The sequence below is a fragment of the Manis javanica genome, chromosome 8, assembly GCF_040802235.1.
Source record: "Manis javanica isolate MJ-LG chromosome 8, MJ_LKY, whole genome shotgun sequence".
Taxonomy (NCBI): domain Eukaryota; kingdom Metazoa; phylum Chordata; class Mammalia; order Pholidota; family Manidae; genus Manis; species Manis javanica.
This window is the reverse complement of record NC_133163.1, coordinates 94,534,847-94,553,084: the sequence shown is the minus strand read 5'-3', so window position 1 is coordinate 94,553,084 and position 18,238 is coordinate 94,534,847. Positions and strand designations below refer to the sequence as shown.

Genomic DNA, 18,238 nt, shown 5'->3' with positions numbered 1-18,238 from the left:
TTCTTAGTCTGTCTTTGTCAGTTTAATTTTCAGACCTAGCCGGAGGCCCTAAGAAGGTCAAAGCAAACTTTTCTTCCTCTACAACAGGTAATTATAGAATAATGTAGCATATACACTAATGAAGTATCCTCAATGGATTGGAGTAGTATAAGAAGGAACTGACTGATTTAGTCAAGACAGTAAGGATATGAAGAAGGGCTTTATTGAATAGGTGATAACAACATGATTTTAAAGTATGCTTAGGAGTTTGCTAGAAATAGAACAAGAAAGGAAATACTAAATATTTTTCCAAAATTTCACAAGTAGAGAGGAGGAAGTGTAAAAGTGATACAGTGAAAAAGCATGAATTTGAATATAACAGACCTGGATAACAGTCCTGGTTGTTCCACTATTTACCTTAAGTAAACTAAACTCTCTGGATCTATTTTTCTTGTCTGCTACATTAGGACACCATTAGAAGTTATATTAGGGTAGCACCTCAAACTTAAATGTAAATATAACTAATATCTAGGGTAGGACCTGAAGTCTTTTTAACAATCACAGGTAATATGAATGCTGCTGGTCTACTGACCTACACTTTGAGTAGTAGTAAGGCATTAGATGATCCCTACAGGTTCCTTGCACCCTCAGAACTTTATTTCAAATAATTATCTATTACATTGAAATTTTTTAGGCAAATATGATGAGAAGGATAAAACCAAAGAAGAAAATTAGAAGGTTAAAAAAAAACTGTAAGACTAAAGTACACTTAAAAAAAATAATTTCCCTTCATGACTAAATAGTGTTTAACCTCTGGAAAATAAATATTTAAATAAAGTCACTTTCACAGTTAACATGATAATGTAGCTTTTAAAATCCTTACAAAAATGACGTACTGAACATATGAACAAATAAACTTATAAGATATGAAAAATACCAATAAGTAAATTATATTCTAAATAATAGTGATCTACAACTTGAAAATACAAAGAAAAAAAGTTCCATTTTTAAACAGTGAGAAAAAAGCAGTTAAATATTTGTACATAAATTAGCTTGGGAAGTCAGATAATTAATTCAAAGAAAAGTATAAGACTAGAAGGAAGTAAGAATAAATGGAGTCTTAGGTGTAAAGACTAGATAGTAAATGATATAATACTACCCAACTTAATATGCAGATTTAATTCAATACACATTAAGTTTTCTGAGGACTGAAGGGCCCCCACCAGTAAGATGGCAAACTTCCGGCTTCTCTTCAGGGTCCTCAGTTCCCACCGGCACCACCTGAAGCCCAATCACCTCTCGCCCCCCTCCCAATCCCAGCACTTAGCCAACAGCCACCAGCCCCGAAGAAGTGACACCTTAATCAATTCATGCCCCTTCCTATATAACCCAGCACCTTTCCCTAATAAAGCGGAATTCTCCGGTGAATTGCTGCTGTGTGTCGCTCCTTTCCTTTCATTGGTGCCGAAACCCGGGAGACGGGACACCCCAACTGGGCCCCGTCTTCCCCCCGACACCAGCAGCAGCTTGCCCTCGTCCTCTTTTTCCGGCGCTGGCTCATCACACTCACCACTCCTCTCTGGCCTTTAGGTAAGTTTTCCCCCCGGAGTGGGCCACTCTTCGCCGAGCTATCGCAGTGCCATTGACCGTGATCATCCGGCAAGGCCCTGACGCTCCGGGATGAGGAGGGAACTCTCCCTGCCTCAGGTCTTCACAGCTGCAGAGGACCCACAGGCCCCTCCTCCAACAGCCATAAATCCCCGCCTCAAGCCTTTAGGGCTGCGGAGGACCCTCAGGCCCCTCCTCCGACAGTCATAAACGCATTCACCGTCCCTTCCATCAGTGCTGAAACTTTTTAAGCAAAATTTCCCCAGGGTGGGCCACTCTTCTCCGAGCTATCGCAGTGCCATTGACCGTGATCGTCCGGCAAGGCCCTGACGCTCAGGGACGAGGAGGGAACGCTCCCCGCCTCAGGCCTTCATGGCTGCGGCGGACCCTCAGGCCCCTCCTCTGACAGCCATAAATCCCCGCCTCAGGCCTTCACGGCTGCGGCAGATTCTCAGGCCCCCCCATCCAACAGCCATAAACGAGTTGACTCCTTTGCAGATGAGAACGCTCCCTTCCCCACCCCCCTCCTCCTTCTGCTCCATCCGCCGAAATCTTTTCTGTCTGCCGAAAACTCCTAGCGCTAGGTACCTCGTGACTCCAGCAAACTGCCTTCTTAGGGAAGTCTGGGTGACGACCCACACTTCCTAAGAAATTCCGACTCGTGTACGAGTTTCCGCAGACCACCAAGGATCATCAGGGATGCCCTTTGTCTCCTTGCGGTCTGCTTCCAGTCCAAGGATCTCTGTTCATCTTCCCGTTTGTCTCCTTCTCTGTCCTTTAGCCATGGGAGCCTCCTCATCCCTCCCTGAAAGTTCACCTGTTGAATGCCTGCTTAAGCATCTGGCTACCCTCTCCCTGACGCCTGATATAAAACCAAAACTTCTCTGTAAATGTTGCTCCCAAGATTGGCCGACATACCCCCTAGACAATAACAACCAATGGCCTGCAGGGGGAACTCTTGACCCTAACAGCACTCGCGATCTTTTTAACTACTGCCAGCACCTGAAAAAATGGAAGGAGATTCCCTATATCGAAGCTTTCCGCCTCCTCCTCCCCCCGCCCCCTCCCAAGTTCTCCTAGCCTGCAAGCCGCTGCCCCCGCAGAAGCCTCCCGTTCACTCCCTTCCCCTTCTTCTCCTACAACAGCGCTTCTCCCTTCCTCCCCTACCATCTCCTCCCCCATCTCACTTCCTCCGCCTTCATCCCCCGCAGATTAAGCCTGAGCCTTTCAGCCCCCCCTTTAACTAGGTCCCAGGGGCCTCCTCCGTCTTTGCCCTCATCACCTGTTTCTCCCCTGTTAGGGACCGCCTTTGTCTTCTTACATGTTTGTAGGGAGAATGGGAAAGCACCTTCCCCCACGTCTGAACGCAGCATGGGAAAGCACAAGCTAGAGAACAACCAGTGCAGTCCTTCGAAGTTATCTGTCCACAAAAACATATCTTGCCAAGACTGCTCACTCTGAAAATAGGGAGACCTTGAAGATGTGTAGAAACACCGCCCCTGCTTCTAGATATGCCCTTCCCCCACTTGCCAATGTGGCAGGAATGGAGAACAAAGAACATTCTGTTTACGCATTCCATAAGCAATTAACTAGAGCTCTGCTGTAGCTCAGTTAGTACAGCATGGGACTCTTAACCTCAGAGTCATGAGTTCAAGCCCAACTACAGCAGCAGAGGCAAGCAGCTGGGCTGCTAGCTGGCGACACGTGGGTCCGATTCTATCTTTATTTTCTTTGCCCCCCTTCTGCACTTCAGGACCTGCTCGACTAGGCACGGCTAGACCACGTCACTCCCCCACAGACTGAGCCAGAACCCTTCAGTCCCCCTCAGACTCGGTCCCCAGGGCCTCCCAAAATTATCGCTCCCCTACGGGAGGTAGCAGGATCCGAAGGCATCATACGCATTCATGTCCCTTTCTCCTTAGGAGATTTAGCCCAACTAGAGAAACACCTAGGTTCCTTTTCCACTGATCCCACGACATACATCAGGGAGTTTCAATGGATCCTCCAGTCTTACAGCCTCACACATCATGACATTTTCATGCTCCTGGCCAATACTCTCCTCCTTGAAGAGCGTAGACGAGTTTGGGACTTCGCCCAAATGCACACTACCGAAACCCACAGGACTGACCCCACCTATACCCCTGGCCCCACTGCTGTCCCCAAACAAGACCCACACTGAGATTATAACACCGCCATGAGTCTCCGCTCTCAAGATATTTTTGCCTCCTGCTTAACAGCAGGTCTGAAAAAGGCAGCTCGTAAAGTAGTCAATTTTCAAAAGCTCCAAGACATAATTCAAAAAAGAGACGAAACCCCTTCCGAGTTCTTAGACAGACTCACTCAAGCCCTATTACAGTATACCAGCCTGGACCCAGAAACACCTGAAGGAAGACATGTCGTTATGACATACTTCCTAGCTCAAAGCTACCCCGACATTAAAGCTAAACTCAAAAAGTTAGAACAGGGCCTCGCTACCCCACAGACTGAGATCCTAACAGTGGCCTTTAAAGTCTTCCATAACCGGGAGGAGGAGAAAGAACGCCGTAAACAAAAGGCTGATCAGGCCAATTTCCAAATGTTGGCCCAGCTGATAAAACCACAACCTAGGCGCCCCTCTACAAACAAGCCCCCCCCCCAGGAGCTTGTTTCAAGTGTGGAAAAGAGGGACATTGGTCAAGGGCGTGCCCCTCCCCCAGATCTCCTACCACCTCATGCCCCAGATGCCACAAAAAAGGCCACTGGGGGTCTGATTGCCCAACCACCCGAAGGGGAGGCTGGACGAACAACCCCCATCCTAAGCCCGCCATAGTGGGCCTGGCAGAATAAGATTGACGCGGCCCAGGAGCTTCTCGCCCAACCATTTCCATCACCAAACAGGAGCCCAGAGTTACTTTAACAGTAGATGGTCGCCCCATCTTCTTCCTCCTAGATACAGGAGCCACCTTCTCAGTCTTGTGAGAATACCAGGGCCCTACCACGCCAGCCATTACTCCTATAGTAGGCGTAGGAGGTAAACAGATTTTCCCATTAAAACCCCCCCCTTTTATGCACAATCCTAAACAATCCCATACCTTTCTCCCACTCCTTCCTGGTTATGCCCCAGTGTCCCATCCCTTTACTAGGACGAGACATCCTTTCCCTCCTCCACGTTTCCATAACTATATCCACTCCCACAGCCCCCAGTACTCCCTTTCTGATGGCCCTCATAGCTGACAACCCCCCTCTACCCAATGAAAGCTCCAGTTCTGCCCTCATACACCCTGTAAATCCCAAAGTTTGGGACATTACAAGCCCCTCTGTGGCCCTATGTCCCCCTGCCTCTATCAAATTACGTGACCCCTCCCAGTATATCTGTCAGGCCCAATACCCCGTAACCACTTCAGCCCTCATAGGCCTCCAACCCATCATTCAAGATCTCTTAAACAAAAATTACGTCAGACCCACTCACTCCCCATTAAATACCCCCATATTAGCTGTAAAAAAAACCAACGGATCTTTCCGCCTTGTCCAAGACCTTCACCTCATCAACATAGCCATTGTCCCTATCCATCCCTTAGTTCCAAATCCATACAACCTTTTATTGCAGATCCCTGCCTCGGCATCCCACTTCTCAGTCCTAGATCTCAAGGACCCATTTTTCTATCCCTCTAGACCCCTGCTCCCAAGATTTTTTCATCTTCACCTGGACGGACCCATACACAAGACATTCTGAACAACTCACTTGGACAGTTTTACCACAAAGCTTCCGAGTTAGTCCCCATATTTTTAGACAGGTCCTAGCTCAGGACCTCAAACAGTTTCATCATGATCACTCCAAGTCCACCTTATTACAATACATGGACAATCTTCTACTCTGCAGTCCCTCGTGGGAACAGTCTCAACTTGACACTGCCTCCCTTCTTAACCTTCTAGCTTCCAGAAGTTACCGAGTATCCCCCGTCAAAGCTCAAATCTCTTCCCCTCCTGTCACTTACCTCAGATTCCTTCTATCTCAACAAAGAAAGTCCATTACCTTAGATAGAAAATGGCTCCTCTCTGACCTGCCCGTTCCCAAAACCAAGACAGAAATCCTTTCCTTTCTAGGCCTGGCTAGATAGCGTAGATCCCTAACTTCTCCCTGTTGGCAAGACCCCTATACGACCTCAGCAAGAGCCCCCCTAAAGAACCATTATCCTCCTCATCCCGACACTCGTTCATTAAGCTCTGTCAAGCCCTTGTGGAAGCCCCAGCTCTCCATCTTCCTGATTTGTTGAAGCCCTTCTTATTATACATTCATGAGAGGTCCAGTCAAGCTCTAGGAGTCCTAGGCCAATATTATGGCCCATCCTTTGCCCCAGTAGCTTATCTCTCTGAGCAATTAGACCCCACAGTTGGGAGATGGGCCCCCTGCCTACAAGCATTAGCCGCTAGACAGCTCTTGCAGAAGGCAGCTCATAAACTGACATTCAGGGCGCCCCTTACCATTCTGTCCCCACATTACCTAAAAGATCTCTTAACCTACAAAAGCTTACAGACTCTCCCTCCCTCCAGACTCCTGACCTTACTGTCCTCTTTCCTCCAAAATCCCGTTCACCCCCTTTGCCATCCATACCCGAATCATGACTTTTTCCTCCTTTACTGCACTCTCGCTTTTTTTCCTCATTCCTATTGTCTTCCCCACCACCCCAGCCTCCTTTGTATGGCGATTCAAAGTCAGAGAGACTTACACACAGCATCAAACAAAAGTTACTGCCCTCATTGCCACACCAAACTGCCCTCTGAAAAGCTGCTCTGAGCCTTTATACCTCCACTTTCCTCCCTCCACCGAAGTGTTCACTAGCAGCTACCCTTGTTCTCCCTACCTCTGCTTCCTCTATGACCAAAAACAAGCCTATTGCAGGCGATGGCCAGACACCTACAGGAGATGTCCCTACTGGTCTTGTGCCATTCACTACATGGGTAACTTCCAGTACCCACAGTATTACTCCTCCAACCGTTTCATGAAATATCCCAATGGCTCATTCTCCTTATCAATCCCAGATCCCTGGGACTCTGGATGGGCCGCCGGAGTCACAGCCTCAGTTTACTATGGGGGGGTCCTTGACCCCCCCACGGTACCCTTCATATCTCTCGAAAGTATGTTCCCTCTCATTCCCAGATCTCTCAAGTTGCATCAGATAGCAGACATTCCGAAAAAGTCATTATCCAAACTCTTGACGGCGCCTCTTCATCTTCTTATCCCCACCCCTCGTTCCATTTCTCCTACTCTTCGTTACAGCTCATTCAGGACACCACCATCTTTCTCAACCACACCCTTAACACAGCCAATAGTTTCTTGTGTACATCACTACAGCGCCCACTGCTGGCTGCCGTGCCCCTTAATATTTCCAACTACTCCTTCCATGCAGAAAGACAACCCCTCTGCCCCCTGGCAGACATACCCCTATGGGAACCAGAATACGCAGATAATCTCACCATCCACCACTGTGTAGGCCCAACCCCTCCCCCCTCCAACGCACTTCACTGCCTCTCTATCTACACCCCTACCTCCGGCTCTAAGACTTTTACGCAACTGGGACACTTCTTTTGGTGTAATGGCAGTCTTTTCAACTCACTGCCTCTCAACTCCGATACACCCTACATTCTCGTCACCCTAATCCCATAGTTTACACTTTACAGCATGGCAGAATTTCTTGATTTCCAACCTCCCTTGCCCTCGCGCACAAAAAGAGCTGCTTTCCTTCCCATCATGGTCAGTAGCTCTTTGATCACCTCAGCCATTGGGGCAGGGTTTTCGGGAGAAGCCTTGGGTCACTCTCTATGGGCAGTTAGAGATCTCAACGCCAAACTTGAGGGAGCCCTGACATCCACTGCCGATTCCCTAGCCTCTCTCCAAAGACAGGTCACTTCACTAGCTAAGGTCACCCTTCAAAACCGGCGGGCCCTAGATCTGCTTACAGCCGAGAAGGGTGGCACCTGCATCTTCCTCTGGGAAGAGTGCTGCTATTACATCAACGAATCCGGCATTGTAGAAACTGACATTACCAAACTCACCGACCTTGCCTCCAGCCTCCACTTTGCTTCCAATTCCAACCCATTCTCTTCAGTACTAACAAACCCCCTCCTCACCTGGCTCTGGCCCATTGCAGGCCCCATAATAATCATTCTTCTCGCCTGTCTCTTCTTATCCTGTATAATAAAGTTCATCAAATCCCAAGTCGGAAAGATCTCTAATCAAGCTTTCAACCAGCTTTTACTAAGGAACTACCAGCTTCTGGCCACAGAAGATCCCTCACCCTCATGTGACCTCCTCACCACATGCTGAGATGGACCCCTCTCTCCACTGGAAACTGTTCCTGGAAACAATGGCCGCAGACGCCTGGCTCCTGACACCCATATCCTCTTGGCACCATTGGAATCAACAGGTCCTCGACCTATGGTTACAGGGAACCTTCATTGATTTCCAACCTGAAGAAGTCCACATCTACTCATCCTTACTGTGGGGAGTCCTATCAACCCTTTCCTCCCGGTCCTCAAGCCCTCACTCCCTTCTCCGCCCCCGTTCAGCAGGAAGCAGCCAGAGAGAAAGCAACGTCCACAACCCCATAGAGGAGAAAGGGGGGAATGAAGGGCCCCCACCAGTAAGATGGCGAACTTCCGGCTTCTCTTCGGGGTCCTCGGTTCCCGCTGGCGCCACCTGAAGCCCAATCACCTCTTGCCCCCCTCCCAATCCCAGCACCTAGCCAACAGCCACCAGCCCCGTAGAAGTGACACCTCAATCAATTCATGCTCCTTCCTATATAACCCAGCACCTTTCCCTAATAAAGCGGAATTCTCTGGTGAATTGCTGCTGTGTGTCGCTCCTTTCCTTTCAAGGACTAGTTATATAACTTGATAAACAGCTTCTGGAAGAGCAGAGAAAACTTAGTTTTTTGTTTTTGTTTTTAATTTCGGAGTATATAAATTTTATTTGGACTGGAACTTTAAAAATTATTAATATTTTGCATACCTGTGCAGTACACATCTACGGAAAAACTTGGTTTTTTAAATTTTAAGATAGGTTCAAATTATTACAAAGCAGTAGTTTCAAACCCTTATGTGACACTATGATTTATATTAAGAAAAATATATTTGGTCTTCATCCTTTTTTCTGGCTGAGAGCTCCTAAACCCTTGGAGCTTCCTAAATTAGGAGTGGCATAAAGGTGTCTGTTGTTATGTTAATGAGGCCAGTTTTGCAATGCACCTAAGGTTGGGGGCTGGCTGCCAGGAAAATCAACCATGTGATTAGAGGATTGGAACTTTCAGTCCCATCCTCCAGACATCCAGGGATGGGAGGGGAGCAGGTTCAATCAACTACCAATGGCTGATGATTTAATCAATCACATGTATTTAATGAAGCCTCTATAAAAACCCAAAAGGATAAGGATTAGAGAGCTTCTGGGTTAGTGAACATGTGGAAATTGGGGAGGCATGGGCATGGAAGCTCTTCCCTGTCTCCCTATACCTTCTATGCATCTCTTCCACCTGGCTGTTCCTAAGTTATATCCTTTTATAGTAAACCTGTAATCTAGTAAGTAAAATGTTTCTCTTAATTCTGAGTTGCTCTAGCAAATTAACCAAAACTAAGTTGGGGGCTGTCAGAGCCTCAGAAATACAGACAGTCAGAAGCACTGGCAACAACAGGGACTTGTGATTAGTGTCTGAAGTGAAGGAAGAGAAGCAGTATCATAGGATGGTGCCCTTAACCTGTGAGATCTGAGGCAATGTCCAGGTACTGTCAGAACTGAGTTGAATCATAGGACATTCAGCTGATATCAGCAAATTTTGCTTGGTAGTGTAGGAAAAAATCTATACATATCAGAATTGGTATCAAAATCATTACCTTATGCTAGGGGTAAAGACAATGATTGGAAAAAATGAAAATTGTAGAGATAGGTAAAATAAAATAGTGAAATAACTTAATGTATGTGTGTGAGATAAACCAGAAATAAATACCACAAAGTGAACATAAATAATAATTCTGGGACAAATGGTTTTCAGGATAGAGAAAATTAATTAGTACCATGGTAAATTCCAAAGAGGTCAAATAATCAATTAGGGGTAAAAATCAGTGAAGCATTAGTAGTATGTATATTTATGCACAGATGAAGATCAGATGATTTTCAACAAAGTGAAGGCTGTTGTAAAAGTCAAGATGGATATGCTTGAATATATACAAATAAAAACCTAACACATCAAACTCAGCCAAGTTGCAAGATAAAACAACAAAAATCAGTCAATCAGTCATAATTGGAGAAATGTGGAGAGAAGGGAAACCTGTGCACCGTTAATGAATATGTAAATTGGTACAAGCCACTATAGAAAAGAGTGTGGAGATTCCTCAAAAATTAAAAATAGAATGACTTTATGATCCAGCCATTCCACTTTTGGGTATTCATCTAAAGAAAAAGAAACTTAACTCAAAAAGATATATGCACCCCCATGTTTATTGCAGCATATAATGTTTATAGCCAAACTATAGAAACAACCTAAGCACCTGTCAATGAATAAATGGTTAAAGAAATTGTGGTACACACAGACACACACACACACACACACACACATCCCTATTCAGCCATAAAAGAAAGTGAAATAAGTCAGAAAGATAAAGACAAATACTGTATACTGTATAATTTCTTTTACATGTGGAATCTTATAAAAAGAAAAAAACCCAAGTTCATAGAAACAGAAGAGATGGCTGGTTGCCAGAGGTGAGGTTTGCAGGGGAAGAAATGGGTAAAGGGGGTCAAAAGGTAAAATGAAAAGAAGAGTGTAGTTGATATACTGTAGAAATTTTGAATCATATTCAAAATATTGACTTTATATATACATACACAAACATATATTCAAATGTACGCTAATGCATATGACATAGGTATATTATAAAATACACATTCTAAATCTTTCAAATGAAACCAAGTATATATTCTGAGAAATCTGCACAAAAAAATTTAAGACCTAAGGACAAGAAAAAAATAAATCATATGTCTATGCACTAGCAATGAACAATATGAAAAAGCAATTTAGAAAACAATTCGATTTACAGTAACATCCAAAAGAATAAAATGGTTAGGAATAAGTTTAACCAAGGGGGCACAACACTTACAACACTGAAAACTACACAACATTGCTGAAAGAAATAAAGAATATCCTAAATACATGGAAAGACATCCCATTTTCACAGATTGGAAAGCTTAACATAGTTCAGATGACAGTACTTTCCAAATCAATCTAGAGATTAAATTCAATTCCTATTAAAATCCCAATTGCCTTTTTAGTAGAAATAGGCAAACAGATATTAAAATTCATACTGAATTGTTAAGAGATTCCAAATTGTCTAAATAAATTTATAAAGAAGGACAAGTTGGAGCACTCACACTTCCCAATTTCAAAACTTAGTACAAATTTATTGTAATCAAAACAGTGTGGAACTGGCATCTGATCTAAATGAAACGAATTCAGAGTTTAGAATAAACCCGTATATCTGTGGTCAGTTAGTTTGACAAGAATGCCAAGACTATTGAGAAAGAAGAATCTCTTCAACAAATAGTGCCGGGACAGCTGAGTACCCATATACCGAAGAGAAAAGTCACACCATATACAAAAATTAATTTAAAGTAGATTTTAAAAACTTACATATAAGGGCTAAAACTATAAAGCTCTTAAAGGAAAATATGGGGGAAATCTGTAAGAAATTTAATTTGGCAAAGGAAAAGGAAAGGGGAAAAAGGAAAAGGAAAAGGAAAAGATAAGAAAAGAAAGAAGAAAGAAAAGAAAGAAAGAAAGAAAGAAAGAAAGAAAGAAAGAAAGAAAGAAAGAAAGAAAGAAAGAAAGAAAGAAAGAAAGAAAGAAAGAAAGAAAGAAAGAAAGAAAAAATTTAGTGTTAATTAACAAGGATGTAGAGAAATTGGAACTCTCATGCATTGCTGGTGGTACTAAAATGGTGTGGCTGCCATGGAGAACAGTTTGGCAATTATATATAAAGTTAAAAATAGAATTATCACATGACTCAACAATTCCACATCTAGGTATATACTTGATAGAATTGAAAACAGGTGTTTTGAAAACAAAAACTCATAAATGAATGTTCATAGCAGCACTATTCACCATAGCCAAAAAGAAGAAACAATCTAAATGTGCTCATCAATGGATAAATGGATAAAACAAAGTACATTAATACAACTGAATATTATCCTTTTATAAAAAGGAATAAAGTACTGGTACATACTATAACATGTCTGAATTTTTAAAAAATTATGTTAAGAAGCCAGACACAAAATACACATTGTGTAATTGCATATATAGCTGACCCTTGAATAACATGGGTTTGAACTGCATAGGTTCACTTACATGCAGATTTTTTAAGTGTGGTATGATGCTATAAGTGTATTTTCTCTTCTTTATGGTTTTAGTAACATTTCCTTTACTCTATTGTAAGAATACAGTATATAATATATACAACATACAAAATATGTATTAACCGACTTTATGTTATTGGTTAAGACTTCTGGGCAACATTAAGCTACTAGTGGTTAAGTTTTGAAGAAGTCAAAAGTTATAAATGGATTGGTGGCACAGGGTTTTGTGCCCCTAACTTCTGCATTGTTCAAGATCAACTATATGAAATTTCTAGAATAGATGAATCCACAGAGTAAGAAAGCAGATTAGTCATTGTCAGGGAACGTGGGTTAGAGAGAATAATGGGGAATGACTGCTTAATGGTCACAGGGTTTTCTTTTGGGATATGAAAACTAGATAGTTGTGATAATCACACAACATTCTAAATGTACTAAATGCCACTAAATTGTACACTTTGGTGAGTTTTATGTGTATTTTACAATTTAAAAATTACATTTAGTTAAAAAAAAAACCTTTTGCATAATATAATAAAGCCTCATATCAGGAAAGGCAATGGAAAAGGAAAACTATGGTAAAGGTAATTTATAAAAAATCTTAGTACCTGAATTATTTAGAAAGATTTGATACAAAGATACAGAACTAATCTCCAAAGTTATTAGGCTAAATGGTTAAAACTGATACACAGATTATATACCAAGAAATAATTACAGTAAATTTCCACACATAAAAATGAACAGGCCACAATAAAAATAAATGCTTATTAAGCCATATCGAGGAATCATTACATTCTAAATGCCTTATAAAAGAGTAAAAGAGCAAATGTAGCTAGGCCATAGTGAAATAAATAAATTCAAACATCTCCACTGACATTGTGAACTTGTCCTAGAGAATAATCTGACAATATAAAACAGAAGCTATTAAACTAGTCAAGTACTTTGACCTAGTAATTTCAGTTTGGGGACTACACTTTTAAAGGAACACCCAAAGTAGGAGAAGCAGGAAAAAGTTTGAAAAAACGATATTCATAGTCACGACAACTAACATGTGAAAATATGAAATAATTTAAAGAATCAATAAAAGAATAGATGTATATTGTATAGGCAATAATATTTGCCTAAGCATATGCAATGGAATATATGAGTATATTCTACATATGTTTGTATATATATTTAAAATAGAAACTATGTAATTATTTGATAGCTTAAAATGTATCTATGAGAAATAATGTCAAAGTAAATGACAAAATAGTGCTCCCACTGATTTCAACTCTACACATACATTGAAAAGAATTTGAAGTAAAAGTTTAAAACTTAATAGGCTCTTTTAAGGTTCTTTTAAAAATAAGCTGTAGAGAATAATAATTTCCTGGCAATTATTTTCCAATCATATTCTTTACCTAAGGACCAGTTAAAAAAAAAAACAGATAAGGCAACAATAAAAACTTTGGTAGGATAAATTGTAAGTTTAGAAGAAAATCTTAAGTGATCAAACTAAGATGCCATTTTTTGTTATAACCTTACTATAAGCCTCTTTTTGTTGATAAAAGTTTTCAAGCCAATCCTCCAAGATTTTGAGGAAATACTTGTTTCACTGTATTTGAAATGTTAGCCACATTCTTGTAAATAAAAATGTTTTTCATATAATACTTCAGTCACAATACATGGATATACTTAAAATATAAAGAAAAGAAAGACAATTTAATGTACACAAACTATGTATTCACAGATGCAGAAATATGAATAACTGCCATAAGAACAATAAAAATATCTCAAAGAGACTCAAACGTAACACCATGTACTTCTCACCGTACAAGCAACCTGTGTACGAATAACTGCTTAAACACTCCTCTGAACAGTTGTTGCCATACAAGCCATCATAGAAAGCAAAGAAAGGCAAACTGGACTTTTTAGATATTCTGCCTGTTCACAAGTTGAAGGGAAGCCTTGAAAAGCAGAGGTGAAAAGTATAATTCAAGGAGCTGACTTAAGAGACACTGTCCCGCCCCAAATTCTATTAGAATTTTTTTCTTACACTTCCTAAGAATCTACCAGTTTGAGTTATGCAGATTAACAGGCATTGTCCACTTATCAAAACTGAAACCTCTGAAACAAATAAACAGTTCTATTAAATAGTTCTATTACATAGTACTATTAATTTGCTTGACTTCTTTCACATCTCTTCTAACACCTAAATGAAGCAAACTTCAACTGGAGGGAATGGAGAAGGAAGCAGCATTGAGCCTTCCGTTATAGCAGTCAGTCTCCCCAAGTCTGTATTTCTCCCATAATCCATTTCTCAAAACTATTTATATTCCCTTCCTCCTAATCAAAGTTTTCATTCATTAGCCTAACAAAATATATCTTTTCTTACTTTTCCAAAACATTTTACAGTTATAAGAACTAACAGCATTTTTAAAAATCAAATCATCTGAAATTTATTATTTAACAATGGAAAACATGAGAGGCCTTTTAAAAGTCTTTTTAAATCTGTCCGTTTAAAACCTGCTTTTCTTTTAAATTTACCATCATCATACTTTCTCTTTATATGCACATAACTTTACTATACATTCATTAGTTACAAATTATAATAATGAAGACCTTAATTGAGCCTTGAAAGCATATTCTATTTAAAGAATAATATGCATCAACTGATTCTTACTTTGCTTCAACTTATGGAAATCACCAACTCTATCCTTGGTAGCTTGCTTTAGTATATCTGCTTGAATTCTGGGTACACTCTCCAAGTTTGGGCCTGGAATTAAACGCTGAAGAGGATTGGAAGGGTTCTGTTTTGCAGTTCCAGGGTTTCCATTGTAGTTTACATGAGAATCTACAGAATAAAAACGTTAAATAAGGTCATATTTTGCAGGAGATTTTCATAAGATTTGCTTTAGAAAGCGAAAATGTACTGTTGTCTGATTGATACTGGCTAGTCAGGTGGCTTTTTTTTAAAAAAAAGCTCTATTCTAATTTCTTTAATCAAATCTTATAACAAATGTGATTTTAGCTGCCTAACGTTTAGTCATCTTTCCCAGGTTAGTATCTCCAGTACTGATTATAAACCTATCCACCAAAAGTATATACAGTAGAAACCCAAAAACTAAAACAGCAATGACACCTGGAGTTTTTCTTCCCTCCAAAACTATATTGCTGTCAGAGACCTCCAGGATCCAGTAAGCCTTTTAGAAGTTCTAATCTATAAGTCATTTTCATCTACACATTGACTCACAACTGTTAACTTTTGATTCTTTCTTATTAGTATCTTCTAGATATAACCTTTCTTTTTCCCCCTTTCTTCCTCATCAAAGCCTTGATTTAGATTCTGAGTATAACTAATTTTAATCATATCAATTCTCATTCTAAAGAAACACTTTTGTTATATCAAGTAAGTATTCAGGAGAAAACAAACATACATTCTTAAGTATGGAGTAGGGAGTTTAATACAGGTGGATTTAGTCATTTATAGAAGGCCTCTGTGAGGTAATCTGAACACGTTTTAAAGAAGGTAAATACATGTACAACAGCAGAGATGAAAGGGAATGTAGTCAAGAGCGGCAGAACAAGTAATTCTGCTCTTAATAATCCATTAAACAAACTGCATTTTTAAATAATTATTTCTCCCTGAGTTTTTATCAGCCATTAGAAAATATATAACATGAACTAAGGAATGAATGCTATTTCACCATGCTGCTGGAAGACATGCTTTATTCACTATATGAAACAATACATGACCAATAAATTAGTTTTCAGAGGAAATTTTAAGAATAATACTTCATACCTGTGAGAGGTTGTCCAGTTGGAAGATGGGAAATTGCTTGATGACTTTCATACTGAGAAACAGAAATAGGGGGTTTCTTTAAAGCTAAAAGAAAAAAGAGATTTGTATCATTCCCATTGATAGTATTTCTAAAACCAACCACACGAATTCACTTACATTGCATTAATTCTATGATGCTTATTCGAGTTTTGTAATCCTTATAGTTGGTATGTTAACTAATTAATCTATGGTTACTAATTGATACATTGTATCACATCCATCACGGTTTTGGGTGATCAATAAATATTACCAGATTATAAGACAGCAGGAACTCTGTCTTGTTCACCACTGTATCCCCAACACCCAGAATAGTGTCTGGCATATAACAGGAGCTCAACTAAGATTTGATGTATGAATAAATGAACCTCTTCAGATACACTGAGACCTTTTTATATAGACAGCATAAATTAAAAATTCACATTTATCGTAGGTGAAGCAACGAGAATATGCTATTCTAAGTTGTTCAGATTTTAAATAAAAACTAAGTATGACTGATGCAACATGTTGAGATTTTGTGCTTGAAGAGGGAAAAGTTGTTTTGTACAATGGGCTTTACTAACAAGGATGTACATACTTATAACTGGACTTCTCTGTTAAGAAGTGAAGGCAAAAAAAAGAAAAAAGAAATGAAGGCAACAGGGAAAGGGATTATTTTTCATTCACTATCACTAACTTCACTACATCCTTCAGCAACTAATGATGATGAAAAGGCAGAAAGCAAAGAAGGAAACTAGACAGAAGGGAAACAGATGAACAGAAAATAACAGAGCCAATCTGTAAGACATGGTTAGTGGCACATTTTATTCTTCTAAAACTATGGGGTGGCAAAGACTACATGATCCTATCCTATCCGTGTGGGCACAGAGGGAAGACCTTCCTTACAGTTAAGGAACATAAGTATGGGTTCTGACCATGAGGATGTAGGTGCCACTTCCAAGTATGGTGACAAAATTTTCTGTGCAAATCACCTACAACCTTTCTTCCCTTTCTACCACAACTCAGGGGGCTACATATGAAGATGGTGGCATCAGTGAAAGGGGACACTGCCTGGAGAACTGCATTAGAGAATCATCTAACCTGCATCAGACTGCAATACGAACCATAAATAAACCTTTACAGTTTTAAGCCACTGCAATTTGGTGGTTGTTAATGCATTACAGCCTACTCAACCCTAACTAGTATACAGGTTATTTTTATAATCCTCAAATGACTGTACTTCATTTATTAGTACACAGATTTCTACAATTTAGGAACCAAGAAGTTTAAAATTCACTTTAAGAAGACAACCTATTTAAATTTACAGAAAGTTGAGGTTTTTTGTATCTCATTGTTTCCCAATTACTTTGTTTCTACTGCCAGCTGTAATGAACAACACCCACTTTCAGCAAAATAAGACCTCTAAATAACAATCAGCTGACATCTTCAAAGAACAGTGCTTAGCCTTTTACTACTTAAGAAAAAGTAATGTGTGTTCTGTAAAAACTTTTGGTTTCTATGTTTTACTCTGATTTGGTGTTTCCTTTCCTTTTTGGTTTCCTTAAAAAGTACTTATAAAAAAACTCCAGCCTTTTTTTTGTTGTTCGACTAAGGACAAGTGATTTATTTATAGCTGTGACAAGACAGTTACAGGTTTTCCTAGGGGCCAGACTTAATAGTTATAGTTAGTGGTAAGGAAATAAATGAAGATCTAGAAAACTACAAGTGGACTTAGAGGCAACTAATAATACTAATTTCACTCTTCAATTTTGTATAAAGGTCTTCAGTTTTTTTTTTATACACATACAAGTATCTAATTTTTCCTCCACAAAAGTGAGATTATACAGTACTTGCTTTCTTATAACCTGCTTTATTCATTAAAGAAAATATAGATGTATTTGTATGTTAATTAACTAGTAGCAAGCAACACCATTAATGACTACATATCACATGACATGAATATAACAAATCTAATGAATGAACCCTCCAACATTTTTGATTTTCAATTTACCATTATAAACAAGATTAAGATGAGCATTCTTTTTTTTCTTTGTATCATTAATGTACAATTACATGAGCAACATGATGAGCATTCTTGTACCTACATGATAAATTCTCAGGAGAGTACAAAGCACTAGGTCAGTCGCTGTACATACTTAAACAAATTAAGAGAAACTAAATAATAAAAGTGATCTTGAAGACATAAAAGTATAGGAAAAAAATAGACACTGAAAAGACTGCAAACAATAATTTATGATATTAAAGCATAACTCTTTACATACTCACCCCGGTCCTCTCCACTGAGGACCACTGCAAGCCAGGGGAAAATACACAATTCAGCAGAGAACAGTGTATCGCTGTCAGATAATATCATTAGTAATTAGGCTGCTAAAATACATATCACTGATAAAGTCATTACTAAGGAAAAGTACCAAAGATAAATTGATAGAAACTATTTGCCATAAAGACAAAATACAGAA

The 18,238-nt window shown here is 39.9% G+C and overlaps 1 protein-coding gene across 2 annotated transcripts in view; it reads right to left on the bottom strand.

Moving 5' to 3' along the window:
* The window catches only part of GOLM2 (golgi membrane protein 2), a 163,324-nt gene that overhangs the window by 36,890 nt on the left and 108,196 nt on the right, over positions 1 to 18,238 (bottom strand). For both annotated transcript variants that reach the window (XM_037022156.2, XM_037022157.2), the window contains exons 7-8: positions 15,744 to 15,827; positions 14,625 to 14,795 (exon numbers count right to left, since the gene is read on the bottom strand). In XM_037022156.2, coding sequence (XP_036878051.1) covers positions 14,625 to 14,795; positions 15,744 to 15,827 — 255 coding nt within the window. The remainder of the gene's footprint in view (positions 1 to 14,624; positions 14,796 to 15,743; positions 15,828 to 18,238) is intronic.